Here is a 24,118-nt window from a genome sequence, read left to right on the forward strand (position 1 = left end):
GGGGTGCATTTGTACCCCATTACCAATTCACATAGGGGGGCGGGATCTGGGGGTCCCCTTGTTAAAGGGGGCTTTCAGATCCCGATAAGCCCCCCGCCCGCAGACCCCCTACAACCCCTGGGAAAGGGTTGTGGGGATGAGGCCCTTCTCCCCATCAACATGGGGACAAGGTGCTTTGGGGGGCTACTTCAAAGCGCCCTCCCTATGTTGAAGGCATGTGGCCTGGTACGGTTCAGGAGGGGGGGGCGCTCTCTTGTTCCCCCCTCTTTTCCAGCGGTCTGCCAGGTTGCGTGCTCGGATAAGGGTCTGGTATGGATTTTGGGGGGGGGGGAACCCTACGCCATTTTTTTTTAAATTTGGCGCGGGGTTCCCCTTAATTTCCATTCCAGACCTGAAGGGCCTGGTAATGGATCTTTGGGGGGACCCCAACACAATTTTTTTTAAAGTTTTGGTTCGGGGTTCCCCTTAATATTCATACCAGACCCAAAGGGCCTGGTAATGGACCGGGGTTCATCTATATTGCCGGGATCCGACAATTCATTATTAGCCGCGAGTAGTTTTAAATGACTTTTATTCCTTTAGAAATGTCATTTTGCTGTCAGACTGTTCTAAACACAGGAAACATGCGCCCCTTTACAGGCATACTATAGACACCCCCCAGGTACGAAATTTAAAAACACTTTTATTGTTTCACTTTAAACATTAAACAAATCACTGCTCCCGAAAAAACTATGAAAGAAATATTTTTAAATAATATTTTTGCACTGGTCCATGTCCCCTGGGGCAGGACCCAGGTCCCCAAACACTTTTTATGACAATAACTTGCATATAAGCCTTTAAAATTAACACTCTTGATTTTTCACAATCGAGTCCCATAGACTTTAACGGTGTTCCGGCGGCTTTCGAATTTCTCCCGAACACCGCATATTGTTTTCTGTTTGCAGAACATCCGAACAACCAAAGTTCGGCCCGAACTTATGCTCGGGGCGAACCGTTCCGCCATCCCTAGTCTCTAGCAGGTGGAGGTGCAGTAATACCACGTGTCTCCAGCAGGTGGAGCTGCAGGACAGGCCTTGAATTGTGAAGCTCTGGGCAGGACTTGGTCGGTGTTATTTCTGGTATCGGAGGAGGAACGTCTCATCTCCCGATTCCTGACAGATCAGCCCTGGAATATGAGCCCACTCCTAGGGTCACCCTGCAGTCACCATGACCCCCAGCCCTAGGATCACCCTGCCCTCACCATGACCCCCACCCCTAGGGTCACTCTGTCCTCACCATGATCCCCAACCAGAGGTCACCCTGTCCCTTCCATGATCCCCAACCCGAGGTCATTCTGTTCCTTCATGAACCCCAACCCGAGGTCACCCTGCCCCCTTCATGATCCCCAACCCGAGGTCATTCTGTCCCCTCCATGATCCCCAATCTGAGGTCACCATGCCCCCTCCATGATCCCCAACCCAAGGTCACCCTGCCCCCTCCATAATATCCAACCCGAGGTCACCCTGCCCCCTCCATGATCCCCAACCCGAGGTCACCCTGCCCTCACCATGATCCCCAACCCGAGATCACCCTGCCCTTACCACGATCCCCAACCCTAGGGTCACCCTGCCCTCACCATGACCCCCACCCCTAAGGTCACCCTGCCCTCACCATGATCCCCAACCCGAGGTCACCCTGCCCCCTTCATGATCCCCAACCCGCGGTCATTCTGTCCCCTCCATGATCCCCAACCAGAGGTCACCATGCCCCCTCCATGATCCCCAACCCGAGGTCACCCTGCCCCCTCCATAATATCCAACCCTTAGGTCACCCTGCCCCCTCCATAATATCCAACCCTTAGGTCACCCTGCCCCCTCCTTGATCCCCAACCCGAGGTCATTCTGTCCCTCCATGATCCCCAACCCGAGGTCATTCTGTCCCTCCATGATCCCCAACCTGAGGTCACCCTGCCCCCTTCATGGTCCCCAATCCGAGGTCACCCTGCCCCCTCCATAATATCCAACCCGAGGTCACCCTGCCCCCTCCATGATCCCCAACCCGAGGTCACCCTGCCCTCACCATGATCCCCAACCCGAGGTCACCCTGCCCTTACCATGATCCCCAACCCTAGGGTCACCCTGCCCTTACCATGACCCCCACCCCTAAGGTCACCCTGCCCTCACCATGATCCCCACCCCTAAGGTCACCCTGCCCCCTTCATGATCCCCAACCCGAGATCACCATGCCCCCTCCATGATCCCCAACCCAAGGTCACCCTGCCCCCTCCATAATATCCAACCCGAGGTCACCCTGCCCCCTCCATGATCCCCAACCCGAGGTCACCCTGCCCTCACCATGATCCCCAACCCGAGGTCACCCTGCCCTTACCATGACCCCCACCCCTAGGGTCACCCTACCCTGACCATGACCCCCACCCCTAAGGTCACCCTGCCCTCACCATGATCCCCAAACCGAGATCACCCTGCCCTCACCATGATCCCCAACCTGAGGTCACCCTGCCCTCACCATGATCCCCACCCCTAGGATCACCCTGCCCTCACCATGACCTGCACCCCTAGGATCACCCTGCCCTCACCATGACCTGCACCCCTTGGGTCACTCTGTCCTCACCATGATCTCCAACCCGAGGTCACCCTGCCCTTACCATGACCCCCAGGCCTAGGGTCACCCTGCCCTCACATATCCCCCAGGCCTAGGGTCACCCTGCCCCCTTCATGATCCCCAACCCGAGGTCACCCTGCCCCCTCCATGATCCCCAACCCGAGGTCATTCTGTCCCCTCCATGATCCCCAACCCGAGGTCACCCTGCCTCCTTCATGATCCCCAACCCGAGGTCATTCTGTCCCCTCCATGATCCCCAACCCGAGGTCACCCTGCCCCCTTCATGATCCCCAACCCGAGGTCATTCTGTCCCCTCCATGACCCCCACCCCTAACGTCACCCTGCCCTCACCATGATCCCCAACCCGAGGTCACCCTGCCCCCTTCATGATCCCCAACCCGCGGTCATTCTGTCCCCTCCATGATCCCCAACCAGAGGTCACCATGCCCCCTCCATGATCCCCAACCCGAGGTCACCCTGCCCCCTCCATAATATCCAACCCTTAGGTCACCCTGCCCCCTCCATAATATCCAACCCTTAGGTCACCCTGCCCCCTCCTTGATCCCCAACCCGAGGTCATTCTGTCCCTCCATGATCCCCAACCCGAGGTCATTCTGTCCCTCCATGATCCCCAACCTGAGGTCACCCTGCCCCCTTCATGGTCCCCAATCCGAGGTCACCCTGCCCCCTCCATAATATCCAACCCGAGGTCACCCTGCCCCCTCCATGATCCCCAACCCGAGGTCACCCTGCCCTCACCATGATCCCCAACCCGAGGTCACCCTGCCCTTACCATGATCCCCAACCCTAGGGTCACCCTGCCCTTACCATGACCCCCACCCCTAAGGTCACCCTGCCCTCACCATGATCCCCACCCCTAAGGTCACCCTGCCCCCTTCATGATCCCCAACCCGAGATCACCATGCCCCCTCCATGATCCCCAACCCAAGGTCACCCTGCCCCCTCCATAATATCCAACCCGAGGTCACCCTGCCCCCTCCATGATCCCCAACCCGAGGTCACCCTGCCCTCACCATGATCCCCAACCCGAGGTCACCCTGCCCTTACCATGACCCCCACCCCTAGGGTCACCCTACCCTGACCATGACCCCCACCCCTAAGGTCACCCTGCCCTCACCATGATCCCCAACCCGAGATCACCCTGCCCTCACCATGATCCCCAACCTGAGGTCACCCTGCCCTCACCATGATCCCCACCCCTAGGATCACCCTGCCCTCACCATGACCTGCACCCCTAGGATCACCCTGCCCTCACCATGACCTGCACCCCTTGGGTCACTCTGTCCTCACCATGATCTCCAACCCGAGGTCACCCTGCCCTTACCATGACCCCCAGGCCTAGGGTCACCCTGCCCTCACATATCCCCCAGGCCTAGGGTCACCCTGCCCCCTTCATGATCCCCAACCCGAGATCACCCTGCCCCCTCCATGATCCCCAACCCGAGGTCATTCTGTCCCCTCCATGATCCCCAACCCGAGGTCACCCTGCCCCCTTCATGATCCCCAACCCGAGGTCATTCTGTCCCCTCCATGATCCCCAACCCGAGGTCACCCTGCCCGCTTCATGATCCCCAACCCGAGGTCACCCTGCCCCCTTCATGATCCCCAACCCGAGGTCACCCTGCCCCCTTCATGATCCCCAACCCGAGGTCACCCTGCCCCCTTCATGATCCCCAACCCGAGGTCATTCTGTCCCCTCCATGATCCCCAACCCAAGGTCATTCTGTCCCCTCCATAATCCCCAACCCGAGGTTACCCTGCCCCCTTTATGATCCCCAACCCGAGGTCATTCTGCCCCCTCCATGATCCCCAACCCGAGGTCAACCTGCCCCCTTCATAATCCCAAACCCGAGGTCATTCTGTCCCCTCCATGATCCCCAACCCGAGGTCAACCTGCCCCCTTCATGATCCAAAACCCGAGGTCATTCTGTCCCCTCCATGATCCCCAACCCGAGGTCAACCTGCCCCCTTCATGATACCAAACCCGAGGTCATTCTGTCCCCTCCATGATCCCCAACCCGAGGTCACCCTGCCCCCTTCATGATCCCCAACCCGAGGTCGTCCTGTCCCCTCCATGATCCCCAACCCGAGGTCACCCTGTCCCCTCCATGATCCCCAACACGAGGTCATCCTGTCCCCTCCATGATCCCCAACACGAGGTCATCCTGTCCCCTCCATGATCCCCAACATGAGGTCATCCTGTCCCCTCCATGATCCCCAAACCGAGGTCACCCTGCCCTCACCATGATCCCCAACCCGAGGTCACCCTGTCCCATCCATGATCCCCAACCCGAGGTCACCCTACTCCCTCCATGATCCCCAACCCGAGGTCGTCCTGTCCCCTCCATGATCCCCAACCCAAGGTCGTCCTGCCCTCACCATGATCCCCAACCCGAGGTCGTCCTGCCCTCACCATGATCCCCAACCCGAGGTCACCCTGCCCTTACCATGACCCCCAGCCCTAGGGTCACCCTGCCGTCACCATGACCCCCAGCCCCAGGGTCACCCTGCCCTCACCATGATCCCAAACCCGAGGTCATTCTGTCCCCTCCATGATCCCCAACCCGAGGTCAACCTGCCCCCTTCATGATCCCAAACCCGAGGTCATTCTGTCCCCTCCATGATCCCCAACCCGAGGTCATTCTGTCCCCTCCATGATCCCCAACCCGAGGTCAACCTGCCCCCTTCATGATACCAAACCCGAGGTCATTCTGTCCCCTCCATGATCCCAACCCGAGGTCACCCTATCCCCTTCATGATCCCCAACCTGAGGTCGTCCTGTCCCCTCCATGATCCCCAACCCGAGGTCATCTTGTCTCCTCCATGATCCCCAACCCAAGGTCACCCTGTCCCCTCCATGAACCCCAACCCGAGGTAAGCCTGCCCCCTCCATGATCCCCAACCCAAGGTCACCCTGTCCCCTCCATGATCCCCAACCCGAGGTCATCCTGTCCCCTCCATGATCCCCAAACCAAGGTCAACTTGTCCCCTTCATGATCCCCAACACGAGGTCACCCTGTCCCCTCCATGATCCCCAACCCGAGGTCACCCTGCCCTTACCATGATCCTCAACCTGAGGTCACCCTGCCCTTACCATGACCCCCAGCCCTAGGGTCACCCTGCCCTCACATATCCCCCAGGCCTAGGGTCCCCTCCATGATCCCCAACCCGAGGTCATCTTATCCCCTCCATGATTCCCAACCCGAGGTAACCCTGCCCCCTCCATTATCCCCAACCCGAGGTCACCCGGTCCCCTCCATGATCCCCAACCCAAGGTCACCCTACGCCCTCCATGATCCCCAACCCAAGGTCACCCTACTCCCTCCATGATCCCCAACCCGAGGTCACCCTACTTCCTCCATGATCCCCAACCCGAGGTCGTCCTGTCCCCTCCATGATCCCCAACCCGAGGTCGTCCTGCCCTCACCATGATCCCCAACCCGAGGTCACCCTGCCCTTATCATGACCCCCAGCCCTAGGGTCACCCTGCCCTCACATATCCCCCAGGCCTAGGGTCCCCTCCATGATCCCCAACCCAAGGTCATCCTGTCCCCTCCATGATCCCCAACCCGAGGTCACCCTGCCCCCTCCATGATCCCCAAGCCGAGGTCACCCGGTCCCCTCCATGATCCCCAACCCAAGGTCACCCTACGCCCTCCATGATCCCCAACCCGAGGTCACCCTACTCCCTCCATGATCCCCAACCCGAGGTCACCCTACTCCCTCCATGATCCCCAACCCGAGGTCGTCCTGTCCCTTCCATGATCCCAAACTCGAGGTCACCCTGCCCTCACCATGACCCCCAGCCCTAGGGTCACCCTGCCCTCACCATGACCCCCAGCCCTAGGGTCACCCTGCCCCCTTCATGATCCCAAACCCGAGGTCATTCTGTCCCCTCCATGATCCCCAACCCGAGGTCACCCTGTCCCCTCCATGATCCCCAACCCGAGGTCACCCTGTCCCCTCTATGATCCCCAACCCGAGGTCACCCTGCCCTTACCATGACCCCCAGCCCTAGGGTCACCCTGCCCTCACATATCCCCCAGGCCTAGGGTCCCCTCCATGATCCCCAACCCGAGGTCACCCTGTCCCCTCCATGATCCCCAACCCGAGGTCACCCTGTCCCCTCCATGATCCCCAACCCGAGGTCACCCTGTCCCCTCCATGATCCCCAACCCGAGGTCACCCTGTCCCCTCCATGATCCCCAACCCGAGGTCACCCTACTCCCTCCATGATCCCCAACCCGAGGTCACCCTACTCCCTCCATGATCCCCAACCCGAGGTCACCCTACTCCCTCCATGATCCCCAACCCGAGATCGTCCTGTCCCCTCCATGATCCCCAACCCGAGGTCACCCTGCCCTTACCATGACCCCCAGCCCTAGGGTCACCCTGCCCTCTCCATGACCCCCAGCCCTAGGGTCACCCTGCCCCCTTCATGATCCCAAACCCGAGGTCATTCTGTCCCCTCCATGATCCCCAACCCAAGGTCAACCTGCCCCCTTCATGATCCCCAACCCGAGGTCATCTTGTCTCCTCCATGATCCCCAACCAGAGGTCATCCTGTCCCCTCCATGATCCCCAACCCGAGGTCATCTTGTCTCCTCCATGATCCCCAACCCGAGGTCACCCTGTCCCCTCCATGATCCCCAACCAGAAGTCACCCTGTCCCCTCCATGATCCCCAACCAGAGGTCATCCTGTCCCCTCCATGATCCCCAACCCGAGGTCCTCTTGTCCCCTTCATGATCCTCAACCTGAGGTCACCCTGTCCCCTCCATGATCCCCAACCCAAGGTCACCCTGCCCTCACCATGGATCCCCAACCCAAGGTCACCCTGCCCTTACCATGACCCCCAGCCCTAGGGTCCCCTCCATGATCCCCAACCCGAGGTCATCCTGTCACCTCCATGATCCTCAACCTGAGGTCATCTTGTCCCCTCCATGATCCCCAACCCGAGGTCACCCTGCCCCCTCCATGATCCCCAACCCGAGGTCACCCTGTCCCCTCCATGATCCCCAACCCGAGGTCACCCTGCCCCCTCCATGATCCCCAACCCGAGGTCACCCTGCCCCCTCCATAATCCCGAACCCGAGGTCACCCTGCCCCCTCCATGATCCCCAACCCGAGGTCACCCTGTCCTCTCCATGATCCCCAACCCGAGGTTATCCTGTCCCCTCCATGATCCCCAACCCGAGGTCATCTTGTCCCCTTCATGATCCCCAACCCGAGGTCATCTTGTCCCCTTCATGATCCCCAACCCGAGGTCACCCTGTCCCCTCCATGATCCCCAACCCAAGGTCACCCTGCCCCCTCCATGATCCCCAACCCGAGGTCACCCTGCCCCCTCCATGATCCCCAACCTGAGGTCACCCTGCCCCCTCCATGATCCCCAACCCAAGGTCACCCAACTCCCTTCATGATCCCCAACCCGAGGTCATCCTGTCCCCTCCATGATCCCCAACCCGAGGTCACCCTGCCCCCTCCATGATCCCCAACCCGAGGTCACCCTGCCCCCTTCATGATACCCAACCTGAGGTCACCCTGCCCCCTCCATGATCCCCAACCCGAGGTCACCCTGCCCCCTCCATGATCCCCAACCCGAGGTCACCCTGCCCCCTTCATGATACCCAACCTGAGGTCACCCTGCCCCCTTCATGACCCCCAGGCCCCAATTCTGAGGATCTGTAGAGCAGAAGGATAGATGGTGGATACTCACGCTGGTGACAACCTTCCCGGATCTCTTGCGCTGGGTGACGGTGACCCCGATCTGTTCCCCTCCCCCCGTCACATGGAGGACGGAGTCGCAGAGCGCACACAGCGATCGCACCGCCCCCAGATCATGTACATCGGCGTGCAGCAATGTCAGGATTCGCAGGTCATGTGACCCTGAAGGGGAAACGGCAGAGAGGCATGAACTGTACATCTGATTACATGACTTAAGTGTGTGGAAGCAGCAGTCTCTCTGCAGAGCTCCAACACATCACTACCAGAGCTCTGCAATCAGCAGACAGCATGAGCTAAAGGGGGCGTGTCAGACCTCTGCTTCCACACACTGAACAGCTTAGCCCCACCCACAGATCAGGGCATGCAGAGTGGAGGAGGAATTCATAGACGACTTGTTATATTATGAATGGAGGAGGAAGGACAGTCAGATATTTCCTCACCTCCATTGATGGTTGGGCGGGATAACTCTCGGAGGGTGTGACAGACGGACGGGAGAGGACATCGGGACAGGATCCAGCTGAGGGAATCCAGGACGATAGTGATGGGGGAGGGGGTCTGGCTGACCCGCTCTCTGATTGTCTTGGCATTGAAGTCAAGGGGCGTCAGAGACTGCAATCCGCTCCTCCAGCGCAGGGGGTCCGAGAAACCATCATGGAGGGTGATCCTGATAGAAGATGACAACATAGACAGAGTGCAAAATATACAGAAGAATCATTTCTGGGTTACTGGTTAACCTGCTGGGACTTGTAGTCCTCCTCTATTCGGAGAGCCACACCCCTATGACACATTATATAAAGAAGACAGTAGAGGGTGAGTGGCCTTTATACTCCTGCACGGCCTTTTGGGTGAGCTCTGCCATCGAGGCCCCTCATGTACAGTCCTGTATTATAACCCCCAACTTCTACTGAAGCCCCTTCCCCCCAGACTGGTTCTGTCTCCATCTCCAGAAAGCCAGAACCTTCTCTGAGCTTCTATCTTCCTCCCTGGTCGCTGAATCCATGAGCACATCTCCTGTGCTAAGACATTTCCTGGGAATCAGAGGTCCGAGCAGAAGGGCCGTCTCTGGAGATCGGAGGAGCAGAAGGGCCGTCTCTGGAGATCGGAGGAGCAGAAGGGCCGTCTCTGGAGATCGGAGGAGCAGAAGGGCCGTCTCTGGAGATCGGAGGAGCAGAAGGGCCGTCTCTGGAGATCGGAGGAGCAGAAGGGCCGTCTCTGGAGATCGGAGGAGCAGAAGGGCCGTCTCTGGAGATCGGAGGAGCAGAAGGGCCGTCTCTGGAGATCGGAGGAGCAGAAGGGCCGTCTCTGGAGATCGGAGGAGCAGAAGGGCCGTCTCTGGAGATCGGAGGAGCAGAAGGGCCGTCTCTGGAGATCGGAGGAGCAGAAGGGCCGTCTCTGGAGATCGGAGGAGCAGAAGGGCCCTTTCTGGAGACAGGAGGAGCAGAAGGACCATCTCCGGAGATCGGAGGAGAAGGACCTTTTCTGAAGATCGGAGGAGCAGACCTCTTCCTGGGCGTCCTCCATCCCCTACAGCCCTGAACTGTCATTGCTCCTCCTCTATCTCCAGGAACCCAGAACCTTCTCCCAGCTTCTACTCTCCTCCCTGGTAATGTCACAGTGGACCTTCCACGTCATACATTGCCATCATTTAATGAAGATGTGGCTGCCTCTAACCCCAAGAGCTAACCCTTCACACTGGGCACTGCAGGGAACTGATTGGTCCCCCTGGATTATGGATCTCTTGCTGCAGGAGCCTAAATATACGAGTGGGGGAGTCCCAGAGACGCCTCCAAACATGCCACGAGGACATCCAGAGGCCTCTGCAAATGGCTGAAGCTGCACCACAGGAGGCTTCACCATCTCTGCCTATATTTGATCAGCCAGCTGCGCGCTTCCACCAACCCAACCCCTTATGATTGGTCCTTTAGGCCACCAATTAGCTTCAAGAACCCATGTGAGGATCTTTTGTAGAAGGTCTAACATTCTACTATTGGGACTGTAACATAAATGTAGGCGTCAGATAGTTTTTCTGATAGCGGAGATGTGATGTGTAGAAGTATGTGACTGTAGATTAATTTTTTGTGGTATCAAAGACACAATATTTCCCCTAATCAGTCACAGACATGTTCTTTTATTAGCATTTGAAAAGGCCAGAGCAAGCCTCTAGGCCGGGAGTGACACCGAGATGCCAATAAAATGATCTCATGCTTGTAGACATAGATTTGTCACCTTCCTCAACCTCAAAAGAAATGTCCCAGTCATTCTGTCTACATACAAGAACCAGGGCCATCTTAACAGCACCATGGGCCCCTGGGCAAAGTAATACACTGGGGCCCCTACAAGCCTGTCCCAATTTTTTGCACCTACTCTCAAGAATTAAAGTATAATTCCTCACCGTGCCCAACATTGCAGACTCACCGTGCCCAACATTGCAGACTCACCGTGCTCAACATTGCAGACTCACCGTGCCCAACATTGCAGACTCACCGTGCCCAACATTGCAGACTCACCGTGCCCAACATTGCAGACTCACCGTGCCCAACATTGCAGACTCACCGTGCTCAACATTGCAGACTCACCGTGCCCAACATTGCAGACTCACCGTGCTCAACATTGCAGACTCACTGTGCCCAACATTGCAGACTCACTGTGCCCAACATTGCAGACTCACCGTGCCCAACATTGCAGACTCACCGTGCCCAACATTGCAGATTCATTGTGCACCTTGCAGCCTCACCGTGCCCCCATTGCAGACTCACTGTGTCCAACATTGCAGACTCACCGTGCCCCCATTGCAGCCTCACCGTGCCCCCCATTGCAGCCTCACTGTGCCCAACATTGCAGCCTCACCGTGCCCAACATTGCAGCCTCACCGTGCCCAACATTGCAGCCTCACTGTGCCCAACATTGCAGCCTCACTGTGCCAACATTCCAGCCTCACCGTGCCCCTTCCAGCCTTACTGTGCCCCTTGCAGCCTCGCCGTGCCCCCATTGCAGCCTCACTGTGCCCCCATTGCAGCCTCACTGTGCCCCCATTGCAGCCTCACTGTGCCCAACATTCCAGCCTCACCATGCTCCTTGAAGCCTCACTGTGCCAACATTGCAGCCTCATCAGGGCAGAGGAAGAGAGAGGGCGGCCGGATCATGACTGGAGGAAGAGGATGGCCGGGGATCACAGAGCGTGAATAGCACGCTGTTACAGCTTACATGGAATTGCCTCTGCTCAGCTCACCGTCACACACAGCCCCGCCTCCTCCTGACCCCGCTCCTGTGATAGACAGAACACATCCCAGCATTGGACCCGCATTCTGTCAATCACAGGTGCGGGTTTAGGAGGAGGCGGGGCTGTGTGTGATGGCGAGTTGAGGCAATTCCAACAGCTTCACTCTAGATCTGGCCGGCCCTGATGGTGCCCCATGTGCATCTGAGGCCCCTGGCCCAGGTGTGCCCGCCCTGTAAGACTGCCCTGACAAGAACCAGCAGATGAAGAGACTAAGACTTCCCTCCTACCCCTACACAAGGTCCACTTAGAGACTGGTGGAAGCAGTGGGAAATCGGTCACGGGAATGAACGCCTGCTGCAGCCCACTAACCATGATGTGGTCCCGTGACTTGGGTATGAGAAAAGCTTATTCTGAGCAAGTAAAGACTGGCCGTAACACAATTCCACAGCCTGCACTACCTCTGGCCACCACTAGAGGGAGACTCCAATCCAATCCAGCTGGCTGCCCACACACAGGCAGATACGAATCTTACATACAATCTGGTGCTCTGTAAAGGTTGGGGAACAGTCACTTCTAGGGTTCCTCCAGCTATCCTACAAGCTAGAACCCCCGGTGTGATCGCTCTAGCCCCACTGTCCACACACCAGACAACACCACAACGATAGCCTGCCACCACCCAACAATTTGTCCACAAACTGGTCTGTGGACAAACCAATCACTGTTCAGCTGCCGCAATCAGGCGCCATATAACGGTTCTGTGCTTTTTTTCGGGATTCTAAATGTGTTACAAATACAGATTTCCTCGCCCAACATGTGTCCCATGAGAAGGAATTATTTCCATCCCTCCGGAACTCAGATGTTACCTTTTATGAGAGATAAAAATCCATTCCTCAGATGTGGTGATATCAATCCAAGCTGGGCGACATTCCGGGACGCCTCACTGCCCCTTGCTGGTTCATGTAGATGGAATGACTAGGACTTTCTCCGAGGTTCAGGAAGGTGACAATGTCTACATAGATGGAGGAACTTTATTCGTATCTTGGCGTCACTCCCGGCCTAGAAGCTGGCTCTGTCCTTTCACATGTTTATTAGAGGAACAAGTCTATGACTGATTACTGGAAATATTGTATCTCTAATACCACACAAACTACATCTACAATCCCACACTTCTACAGATCTCTCCCGACTCTCCGGGATCTATACAATGTCTGAATGTCCATCAGATCTCTCCCGAGGATTCCCAGAACGTTCCCTGACTCTCCGGGATCTATACAACGTCTGAATATCCATCAGATCTCCCCCTGAGGATCCCCAAGACGTTCCCTGACTCTCTGGGATCTATACAACGTCTGAATATCCATCAGATCTCCCCTGAGGATCCCCAGGACGTTCCCTGACTCTCTGGGATCTATACAATGTCTGAATATCCATCAGATCTCCCCCTGAGGATCCCCAAGACGTTCCCTGACTCTCTGGGATCTATACAACGTCTGAATATCCATCAGATCTCCCCTGAGGATCCCCAGGACGTTCCCTGACTCTCCGGGATCTATACAACGTCTGAATATCCATCAGATCTCCCCTGAGGATCCCCAGGACGTTCCCTGACTCTCCGGGATCTATACAACGTCTGAATGTCCATCAGATCTCTCCCGAGGATTCCCAGAACATTCCCTGACTCTCCGGGATCTACACAACGTCTGAATATCCATCAGATCTCTCCAGAGGATTCCCAGAACGTTCCCCAACTCTCCAGGATCTACACAACGTCTAAATGTCCATCAGATCTCTCCCAAGGATTCCCAGGACGTTCCCCGACTCTCCGGGATCTATACAACGTCTGAATGTCCATCAGATCTCTCCTGAGGATTCCCAGAATGTTCCCCGGCTCTCCGGGATCTACACAACGTCTGAATGTCCATCAGATCTCCCCCAAGGATTCCCAGGACGTTTCCCAACTCTCTGGGATCTACACAACGTCTGAATATCCATCAGACCTCTCCCAAGGATTCCCAGGACATTCCCCAACTCTCCGGGATCTACACAAGTCCTTCATATACTCCACTCACCTGGATACAACGCCCTCTGGAACTCCGACCAGAAACTCCTCTGCAGGAAACTCAAAGCTGAAGATGTGAACGTTTTCTCCTCTAGAAGAGAGACCCACAATGACTGATCACTCATCTACCCCAATAACCTGTCATCCTCCAATACAACACCCCACCCATCCCTCATCCTCCACTACAACACCCCACCCATCCCTCATCCTCCCCTACAACATCCCACCCATCCCTCATCCTCCCCTACAACATCCCACCCATCCCTCATCCTCCTCTACAACACCCCACCCATCCCTCATCCTCCCCTACAACACCCCAATAATCTGTCATCCTCCCCTACAACACCCCACCCATCCCTCATCCTCCCCCTACAACACCCCAATAATCTGTCATCCTCCCCTACAACATCCCACCCATCCCTCATCCTCCCCTACAACATCCCACCCATCCCTCATTCTCCTCTACAACACCCCACCCATCCCTCATCCTCCTCTACAACATCCCTCCCATCCCTCATCCTCCCCTACAACATCCCTCCCATCCCTCATCCTCCCCTACAACATCCCACCCGTCTCTCATCCTCCCCTACAACACCCCACCCGTCTCTCATCCTCCCCTACAACACCCCACCCGTCTCTCATCCTCCCCTACAACACCTCACCCATCCCTCATCCTCCCCTACAACACCCCAATAACCTGTCAGCCTCCACTACAACACCCCACCCATCCCTCATCCTCCCCTACAACATCCCACCCATCCCTCATTCTCCTCTACAACACCCCACCCATCCCTCATCCTCCTCTACAACATCCCTCATCCTCCCCTACAACATCCCTCCCATCCCTCATCCTCCCCTACAACATCCCACCCATCCCTCATCCTCCCCTACAACACCCCACCCGTCTCTCATCCTCCCCTACAACACCTCACCCATCCTTCATCCTCCCCTACAACACCCCAATAACCTGTCATCCTCCACTACATCCCACCCATCCCTCATCCTCCTCTACAACACCCCAATAACCTGTCATCCTCCACTACAACATCCCACCCATCCCTCATCCTCCTCTACAACACCCCAATAACCTGTCATCCTCCACTACAACACCCCACCCATCCCTCATCCTCCTCTACAACATCCCACCCATCCCTCATTCTCCCCTACAACATCTCACCCATCCATCATCCTCCCCTACAACACCCCACCTGTCTCTCATCCTCCCCTACAACACCTCACCCATCCCTCATCCTCCCCTACAACACCCCAATAACCTGTCATCCTCCACTACATTCCACCCATCCCTCATCCTCCTCTACAACACCCCAATAATGTCATCCTCCTCTACAACACCCCACCCATCCCTCATCCTCCTCTACAACATCCCACCCATCCCTCATTCTCCCCTACAACACCCCACCCATCCCTCATCCTCCCCTACAACCCCTCACCCATCCCTCATCCTCCCCTACAACACCCTACCCATCCCTCATCCTCCCCTACAACACCCCACCCATCCCTCATCCTCCCCTACAACACCCGAATAATCTGTCATCCTCCCCTACAACACCTCAATAACCTGTCATCCTCCACTACAACACCCCACCCATCCCTCATCCTCCCCTACAACACCCCAATAATGTCATCCTCCTCTACAACACCCCACCCATCCCTCATCCTCCTCTACAACATCCCACCAATCCCTCATCCTCCCCTACAACTCCCCACCCATCCCTCATCCTCCCCTACAACACCCCACCCATCCCTCATCCTCCCCTACAACACCCCACCCATCCCTCATCCTCCCCTACAACACCCCACCCATCCCTCATTCTCCTCTACAACACCCCACCCATCCCTCATCCTCCTCTACAACATCCCTCCCATCCCTCATCCTCCCCTACAACATCCCACCCATCCCTCATCCTCCCCTACAACATCCCACCCATCCCTCATCCTCCCCTACAACACCCCACCCGTCTCTCATCCTCCCCTACACCTCACCCATCCCTCATCCTCCCCTACAACACCCCAATAACCTGTCAGCCTCCACTACAACACCCATCCCTCATCCTCCCCTACAACATCCCACCCATCCCTCATTCTCCTCTACAACACCCCACCCATCCCTCATCCTCCTCTACAACATCCCTCCCATCCCTCATCCTCCCCTACAACATCCCACCCATCCCTCATCCTCCCCTACAACACCCCACCCGTCTCTCATCCTCCCCTACAACACCTCACCCATCCCTCATCCTCCCCTACAACACCCCAATAACCTGTCATTCTCCACTACATCCCACCCATCCCTCATCCTCCTCTACAACACCCCAATAACCTGTCATCCTCCACTACAACATCCCACCCATCCCTCATCCTCCTCTACAACACCCCAATAACCTGTCATCCTCCACTACAACACCCCACCCATCCCTCATCCTCCTCTACAACATCCCACCCATCCCTCATTCTCCCCTACAACATCTCACCCATCCCTCATCCTCCCCTACAACACCCCACCTGTCTCTCATCCTCCCCTACAACACCTCACCCATCCCTCATCCTCCCCTACAACACCCCAATAACCTGTCATCCTCCACTACATCCCACCCATCCCTCATCCTCCTCTACAACACCCCAATAATGTCATCCTCCTCTACAACACCCCACCCATCCCTCATCCTCCTCTACAACATCCCACCCATCCCTCATTCTCCCCTACAACACCCCACCCATCCCTCATCCTCCCCTACAACTCCTCACCCATCCCTCATCCTCCCCTACAACTCCCCACCCATCCCTCATCCTCCCCTACAACACCCCACCCATCCCTCATCCTCCCCTACAACACCCCACCCATCCCTCATCCTCCCCTACAACACCCGAATATTCTGTCATCCTCCCCTACAACACCTCAATAACCTGTCATCCTCCACTACAACACCCCACCCATCCCTCATCCTCCCCTACAACACCCCAATAATGTCATCCTCCTCTACAACACCCCACCCATCCCTCATCCTCCTCTACAACATCCCACCCATCCCTCATCCTCCCCTACAACTCCCCACCCATCCCTCATCCTCCCCTACAACTCCCCACCCATCCCTCATCCTCCCCTACAACACCCCACCCATCCCTCATCCTCCCCTACAACACCCCACCCATCCCTCATCCTTCCCTACAACATCCCACCCATCCCTCATCCTCCCCTACAACATCCCACCCATCCCTCATCCTCCTCTACAACACCCCACCCATCCCTCATCCTCCTCTACAACACCCCACCCATCCCTCATCCTCCCCTACAACACCCCACCCATCCCTCATCCTCCCCTACAACACCCCACCCATCCCTCATCCTCCCCTACAACATCCCACCCATCCCTCATCCTCCTCTACAACACCCCACCCATCCCTCATCCTCCCCTAAAACACCCCACCCATCCCTCATCCTCCTCTACAACACCCCACCAATCCCTCATCCTCCCCTACAACACCCCACCCACCCCTCATCCTCCCCTACAACACCCCACCCATCCCTCATCCTCCTCTACAACACCCCACCAATCCCTCATCCTCCCCTACAACACCCCACCCATCCCTCATCCTCCCCTACAACACCCCACCCATCCCTCGTCCTCCCCTACAACACCCCACCCATCCCTCATCCTCCCCTACAATACTACAACACCACAATAACCTGTCATCCTCCTCTACAAGACCCCACCCATCCCTCATCCTCCCCTACAACACCCCACCCATCCCTCATCCTCCCCTACAACACCCCACCCATCCCTCATCCTCCTCTACAACACCCCAATAACCTGTCATCCTCCACTACAACACCCTACCCATCCCTCATCCTCCCCTACAACACCCCAATAATCTGTCATCCTCCCCTACAACACCCCAATAACCTGTCATCCTCCACTACAACACCCCACACATCCCTCATCCTCCCCTACAACACCCCAATAACCTGTCATCCTCCACTACAACACCCCACCCATCCCCCATCCTCCTCAACAACATCCCACCCATCCCTCACCCTCCCCTACAACACCCCAATAACCTGTCATCCTCCACTACAACACCCCACCCATCCCCCATCCTCCCCTACAACACCCCAATAATGTCATCCTCCTCAACACCCCACCCATCCCTCATCCTCTTCTACAACACCCCAATAACCTGTCATCCTCCTTTACAACACCCCACCCATCCCTCATCCTCCTCTACAACACCCTAATAACCTGTCATCCTCCTCTACAAGACCCCACCCATCCCTCATCCTCCTCTACAACACCCCACCCATCCCTCATCCTCCTCTACAAAACCCCAATAACCTGTCATCCTCCACTACAACACCCCACCCATCTCTCATCCTCCCCTACAACACCTCACCCATCCCTCATCCTCCCCTACAACATCTCACTCATCCCTCATCCTCCTCTACAACACCCCAATAACCTGTCAGCCTCCACTACAACACCCCACCCATCTCTCATCCTCCCCTACAACACCTCACCCATCCCTCATCCTCCCCTACAACACCTCACCCATCCCTCATCCTCCCCTACAACACCCCAATAATGTCATCCTCCACTACAACACCCCACCCATCCCTCATCCTCCTCTACAAGATCCCACCCATCCCTCATCCTCCTCTACAAAACCCCAATAACCTGTCATCCTCCACTACAACATCTCACTAATCCCTCATCCTCCTCTACAACACCCCAATAACCTGTCATCCTCCACTACAACACCCCACCCATCCCTCATCCTCCTCTACAACACCCCAATAACCTGTCATCCTCCACTACAACACCCCACCCATCCCTCATCCTCCTCTACAACACCCCAATAACCTGTCATCCTCCACTACAACACCCCACCCATCCTCCTCTACAACACCCCAATAACCTGTCATCCTCCACTACAACAACCCACCCATCCCTCATCCTCCTCTACAACACCCCAATAATGTCATCCTCCTCTACAACATCCCACCCATCCCTCATCCTCCCCTACAACATCCCACCCATCCCTCATCCTCCTCTACAACACCCCAATAACCTGTCATCCTCCACTACAACACCCCACCCATCCCTCATCCTCCTCTACAACACCCCACCCATCCCTAATCCTCCACTACAACACCCCACCCATCCTCCTCTACAAAACCCCAATAACCTGTCATCCTCCACTACAACACCCCACCCATCCCTCCTCATCCTCCACTACAACACCCCACCCATCCCTCATCCTCCTCTACAAAACCCCAATAACCTGTCATCCTCCACTACAACATCTCACTCATCCCTCATCCTCCTCTACAACACCCCAATAACCTGTCAGCCTCCACTACAACACCCCACCCATCCCTCATCCTCCTCTACAAAACCCCAATAACCTGTCATCCTCCACTACAACATCTCACTCATCCCTCATCCTCCTCTACAACACCCCAATAACCTGTCATCCTCCCCTACAACACCTCACCCATCCCTCATCCTCCCCTACAACACCTCACCCATCCCTCATCCTCCTCTACAACACCCCAATAACCTTTCATCCTCCACTACAACACCCCACCCATCCCTCATCCTCCTCTACAAGACCCCACCCATCCCTCATCCTCCTCTACAACACCCCAACCATCCTCCTCTACAACACCCCAATAACCTGTCATCCTCCACTACAACACCCCACCCATCCCTCATCCTCCTCTACAACACCCCAATAATGTCATCCTCCACTACAACACCCCACCCATCCCTCATCCTCCTCTACAACACCCCAATAACCTGTCATCCTCCACTACAACACCTCACTCATCCCTCATCCTCCTCTACAACACCCCAATAACCTGTCAGCCTCCACTACAACACCCCACCCATCCCTCATCCTCCCCTACAACACCTCACCCATCTCTCATCCTCCCCTACAACACCTCACCCATCCCTCATCCTCCCCTACAACACCTCACCCATCCCTCATCCTCCCCTACAACACCCCAATAACCTTTCATCCTCCACTACAACACCCCACTAACCTGTCAGCCTCCACTACAACACCCCACCCATCCCTCATCCTCCTCTACAACACCCCACCCATCCCTCATCCTATTCTACAAGACCCCACCCATCCCTCATCCTCCTCTACAACATCCCACCCATCCCTCATCCTCCTCTACAAGACCCCACCCATCCCTCATCCTCCTCTACAAGACCCCACCCATCCCTCATCCTCCTCTACAACATCCCACTCATCCCTCATCCTCCTCTACAACATCCCACTCATCCCTCATCCTCCTCTACAAGACCCCACCCATCCCTCATCCTCCTCTACAAGACCCCACCCATCCCTCATCCTCCTCTACAACACCCCAATAGCCTGTCATCCTCCACTACATCTCACCCATCCCTCATCCTCCTCTACAACACCCCACCCATCCTCCTCTACAACACCCCAATAACCTGTCATCCTCCACTACAACACCCCACCCATCCCTCATCCTCCTCTACAACACCCCAATAATGTCATCCTCCTCTACAACATCCCACCCATCCCTCATCCTCCTCTACAACACCCCAATAACCTGTCATCCTCCACTACAACACCCCACCCATCCCTCATCCTCCTCTACAACACCCCAATAATCTGTCATCCTCCACTACAACACCCCACCCATCCCTCATCCTCCTCTACAACACCCCACTAACCTGTCAGCCTCCACTACAACACCCCACCCATCCCTCATCCTCCTCTACAACACCCCACCCATCCCTCATCCTCCTCTACAACACCCCACTCATCCCTCATCCTCCTCTACAAGACCCCACCCATCCCTCATCCTATTCTACAAGACCCCACCCATCCCTCATCCTCCTCTACAACATCCCACCCATCCCTCATCCTCCTCTACAACACCCCACTCATCCCTCATCCTCCTCTACAAGACCCCACCCATCCCTCATCCTCCACTACAACACCCCACCCATCCCTCATCCTCCTCTACAACACCCCAATAGCCTGTCATCCTCCACTACATCTCACCCATCCCTCATCCTCCTCTACAACACCCCACCCATCCTCCTCTACAACACCCCACCCATCCTCCTCTACAACACCCAATAACCTGTCATCCTCCACTACAACACCCCACCCATCCCTCATCCTCCTCTACAACACCCCAATAATGTCATCCTCCTCTACAACATCCCACCCATCCCTCATCCTCCTCTACAACACCCCAATAACCTGTCATCCTCCACTACAACACCCCACCCATCCCTCAGCCTCCTCTACAACACCCCAATAACCTGTCATTCTCCACTACAACACCCCACCCATCCCTCATCCTCCTCTACAACACCCCACTAACCTGTCAGCCTCCACTACAACACCCCACCCATCCCTCATCCTCCTCTACAACACCCCACCCATCCCTCATCCTATTCTACAAGACCCCACCCATCCCTCATCCTCCTCTACAACATCCCACCCATCCCTCATCCTCCTCTACAACACCCCACTCATCCTCCTCTACAAGACCCCACCCATCCCTCATGCTATTCTACAAGACCCCGCCCATCCCTCATCCTCCTCTACAACATCCCACCCATCCCTCATCCTCCTCTACAAGACCCCACCCATCCCTCATCCTCCACTACAACACCCCACCCATCCCTCATCCTCCTCTACAACACCCCAATAGCCTGTCATCCTCCACTACATCTCACCCATCCCTCATCCTCCTCTACAACACCCCAATAATCTTTCATCCTCCTCTACAACACCCCGATAACCTGTCATCCTCCTCTACAACACCCCACCCATCCTCCTCTACAACACCCCATCCATCCTTCCCTATAACACCCAACCCATCCCCCCTTATTCCTGATTGGCCAGTCTGGTACACTGACCTCTGTACTGAGGATACAATCAGGCTGAGGAGCAGTTTTCGGCCACTGAGGAAGGCGGAGTCTGTGGAGAGAGGGGTAGGTGGGGTTTAGTGGGGGAGAGGAATGTGTGGTATCCTCGGCATCTTTATTACAGACAACACTCTGCTCTGATTGGATGAGATGAGAAATGTCATTATAAATCTTACAATCTGATTGTACAATCATCTCTTCATCATATATATATATGGACTGGACAGCTCAGTCTGGTCCTCTGGTAGGTCCATAAATTGTAATGTAGCTCCTCTCCCATAGAGGGAGCTGGTTAGGGTGGTCCTCAGGACAGAAGCGGGGAGTACAGGAGTAGCTCATGTATGGTCACCCAGGCTGGTTGGTAGGTGTCCAGGCATGGAATGATAACCATGAGGGTGATCACACAAGTCAGCATACATAGGGATTACCAGTAGGGACTCAGAATAGGGGGACAGATCACCATAAACAGTAGTAATGTTCTATCTCCCGAGTGCCGGAACAGCCAGAGAACATGGATGGCAGGCCATGCTGGGCCTAGACTGACTGGGTGTACACAAGAAAAGGGGGGTGGTAGCAGAGGGGGCAGGGGCAATTATTATGGGAGGGGCAGTCCTTTGAGATGTTCTTCTGCCGGCTATCATTGGGGCCCCTTAGTAAAGTCAGTGCACTTAAGGCGGATCTGCACGGCATCCGAGCACCACAAACCAAAAGGGCATTTAACTAACTTTTACTATTCAGGACGCGGGGATCCGGAGCGTGCTAGGCTCAGTCCTGGGGAGGGGGCGGAGTCTTAGTCCCTGTGTGGTGAGGAGGGGGCGGGTCTGTAGGCGGGGTATTACCTGTGATAAGGAGGGGCGGGTCTGTGGGTGGGGTATTAGTCCCTGTGTGGTAGGGGCGAGTCTGTGGGCGGGGTATTACCTGTGATAAGGAGGGGGCGGGGTCTTAGTCACTGTGTAGGGAGGCAGGGGTGGGTCTGTGGTGAGGAGGGGCGGGTCTGTGGTGAGGAGGGGCGGGGTCTTAGTTCCTGTGTGGTGAGGAGGGGCGGGTCTGTGGGGGGGGCGGGGTATTAGTCGCTGTGTGGTGAGGAGGGGGCGGGGCAGTGGGCGGGGTATTACCTATAATAAGGAGGGGGCGGGGTCTTAGTCCCTGTGTAGTGAGCAGGGGGTGGGTCTGTGGGCAGAGTATATTACCTGTAATAAGGAGGGGGTGGGTCTGTGGGCGGAATATATTACCTGTGATAAGGAGGGGTGGGGGTCTTAGTCCCTGTGTGGTGAGGAGGGGGCGGGTCTGTGGGCGGAGTATAACCTGTGATAAGGAGGGGTGGAAGTCTTAGTCCCTGTGTGGTGAGGAGGGGGTGGGTCTGTGGGCGGAGTATATTACCTGTAATAAGGAGGGGGCGGGTCTGTGGGCGGAGTATTACCTGTGATAAGGAGGGGGTGGGGTCTTAGTCCCTGTGTGGTGGTGGAGTGGGCGGGTCTGTGGTGAGGAGTGGGCGGGGTCTTAGTCCCTGTGTGGTGGGGAGTGGGCGGGTCTGTGGGCGGGGTATATTACCTGTAATAAGGAGGGGGCGGGTCTGTGGGCGGGGTATATTACCTGTAATAAGGAGGGGGTGGGGTCTTAGTCCCTGTGTGGTGGTGGAGTGGGCGGGTCTGTGGTGAGGAGTGGGCGGGGTATATTACCTGTGATAAGGAGGGGGCGGGGTCTTAGTCTCTGTGTGGTGGGGGAGTGGGCGGGTCTGTGGTGGGGGGAGGAGGCGGGTCTGTGGTGAGGAGGGGGCAGGTCCGTAGTGAGGAGTGGGCGGGTCTGTGGGCGGGGTATATTACCTGTAATAAGGAGGGGGCGGGGTCTTAGTCCCTGTGTGGTGGGGGAGTGTGCGGGTCTGTGGTGAGGAGTGGGCGGGGTATTAATTAGTCCCTGTGTGGTGAGGGGCGGGTCTGTGGTGAGGAGGGGGCGGGTCTGTGGTGAGGAGGGGGCGGGTCCGTATTGAGGAGTGTTACCTGTGATAAGGAGGGGGTGGGGGTCTTAGTCCCTGTGTGGTGAGGAGGGGGTGGGTCTGTGGGCGGAGTATATTACCTGTAATAAAGAGGGGGCGGGTCTGTGGGCGGAGTATTACCTGTGATAAGGAGGGGGCGGGGTCTTAGTCCCTGTGTGGTGAGGAGGGGGTGGGTCTGTGGGCGGAGTATATTACCAGTAATAAGGAGGGGGCGGGTCTGTGGGCGGAGTATATTACCTGTGATAAGGAGGGGGCGGGGTCTTAGTCCCTGTGTGGTGGGGGAGTGGGCGGGTCTGTGGTGGGGGGAGGGTCTGTGGTGGGGAGTGGGCGGGTCTATGGTGGGGGGAGGGTCTGTGGTGAGGAGTGGGTGGGGTATTAATTAGTCCCTGTGTGGTGAGGAGGGGCAGGTCTGTGGTGAGGAGGGGGCGGGTCTGTGGTGAGAGGGCGGGTCCGTATTGAGGAGTGGGCGGAGTATTACCTGTGATAAGGAGGGGGTGGGGGTCTTAGTCCCTGTGTGGTGAGGAGGGGGCGGGTCGGTGGGCGGAGTATTAC

At 56.5% G+C, this 24,118-nt stretch overlaps 1 protein-coding gene across 2 annotated transcripts in view; it reads right to left on the reverse strand.

Annotated features, from left to right (window-relative positions):
• The window catches only part of ELP5 (elongator acetyltransferase complex subunit 5), a 46,494-nt gene that overhangs the window by 18,501 nt on the left and 3,875 nt on the right, over positions 1–24,118 (reverse strand). For both annotated transcript variants that reach the window (XM_073623501.1, XM_073623500.1), the window contains exons 2-5: positions 21,565–21,625; positions 13,638–13,718; positions 8,789–9,012; positions 8,341–8,510 (exon numbers count right to left, since the gene is read on the reverse strand). In XM_073623501.1, coding sequence (XP_073479602.1) covers positions 8,341–8,510; positions 8,789–9,012; positions 13,638–13,718; positions 21,565–21,625 — 536 coding nt within the window. The remainder of the gene's footprint in view (positions 1–8,340; positions 8,511–8,788; positions 9,013–13,637; positions 13,719–21,564; positions 21,626–24,118) is intronic.

Source organism: Aquarana catesbeiana, linkage group LG03, assembly GCF_042186555.1.
Source record: "Aquarana catesbeiana isolate 2022-GZ linkage group LG03, ASM4218655v1, whole genome shotgun sequence".
In the NCBI taxonomy this organism is placed as follows: domain Eukaryota; kingdom Metazoa; phylum Chordata; class Amphibia; order Anura; family Ranidae; genus Aquarana; species Aquarana catesbeiana.